This window comes from Aptenodytes forsteri, unplaced genomic scaffold, assembly GCF_000699145.1.
Source record: "Aptenodytes forsteri isolate BGI_AS27 unplaced genomic scaffold, ASM69914v1 Scaffold1066, whole genome shotgun sequence".
NCBI classification, from domain to species: Eukaryota; Metazoa; Chordata; class Aves; order Sphenisciformes; family Spheniscidae; genus Aptenodytes; species Aptenodytes forsteri.
Window position 1 is genome coordinate 10,280 of NW_008793906.1, and position 580 is coordinate 10,859.

The following is a 580-nucleotide window of genomic DNA, read 5'->3' on the forward strand; positions in this document are numbered from 1 at the left end:
CAACAGGGTGAACCAAACACCCAATGGGATCAACAGGGTGAACCGAACGTCCAGTAGGGTCAACTGAACGCCCAGCGGGGTCAATGCAACGCCCAGTGAGGTCAGCGGGGGCCAGCTCAACACCCAACGAGGTCAACACGACGGGGTCAACCGGGGGCCTCACGTCGAAGATCTCGAAGCCGGCGATGTCCAGCACGCCGATGAAGTACTGCCGCGGCTGCTTGGTCTCCAGCGAGTTGTTGATCCTGGTCACCATCCAGTTGAACATCTTCTCGTAGACGGCCTTGGCCAAGGCCCCGACGGCGTAAATCACCTGGAAGGGGGCCGGCCCGCCGGTGAGACGGGGGCTCTCGACGTCCTCCTTGCCCGGCGTGGCAGCGTGCCACCCCAAAAGGAGGAGGGTTCGGGGACGCCCTCCTCACCTGCTGGACGTTCTGCCCCTTGGTGACGTACTCGTTGCCCACCTTCACCCGGGGGTGGCACAACCCCTTGAGAAGATCGGCCGAGTTCAGCCCCATCAGGTAGGCCGACTTGTCCGCCTCTGAGGACGCGGAGGAGACACCTGGTCAGGTTCCACCTC

At 63.4% G+C, this 580-nt stretch overlaps 1 protein-coding gene across 1 annotated transcript in view; it reads right to left on the bottom strand.

Annotated features, from left to right (window-relative positions):
* The window catches only part of LOC103893217 (myosin-7-like), a gene marked incomplete at its 3' end in the record, with an annotated part of 10,686 nt that extends 10,150 nt beyond the window's left edge, over nt 1-536 (bottom strand). The window contains exons 1-2 of the mRNA XM_009272649.2: nt 423-536; nt 164-313 (exon numbers count right to left, since the gene is read on the bottom strand). Of these exons, the coding sequence (XP_009270924.2) occupies nt 164-313; nt 423-518 (246 nt within the window). The remainder of the gene's footprint in view (nt 1-163; nt 314-422) is intronic.
* Nucleotides 537-580: the final 44 nt, after the last annotated feature.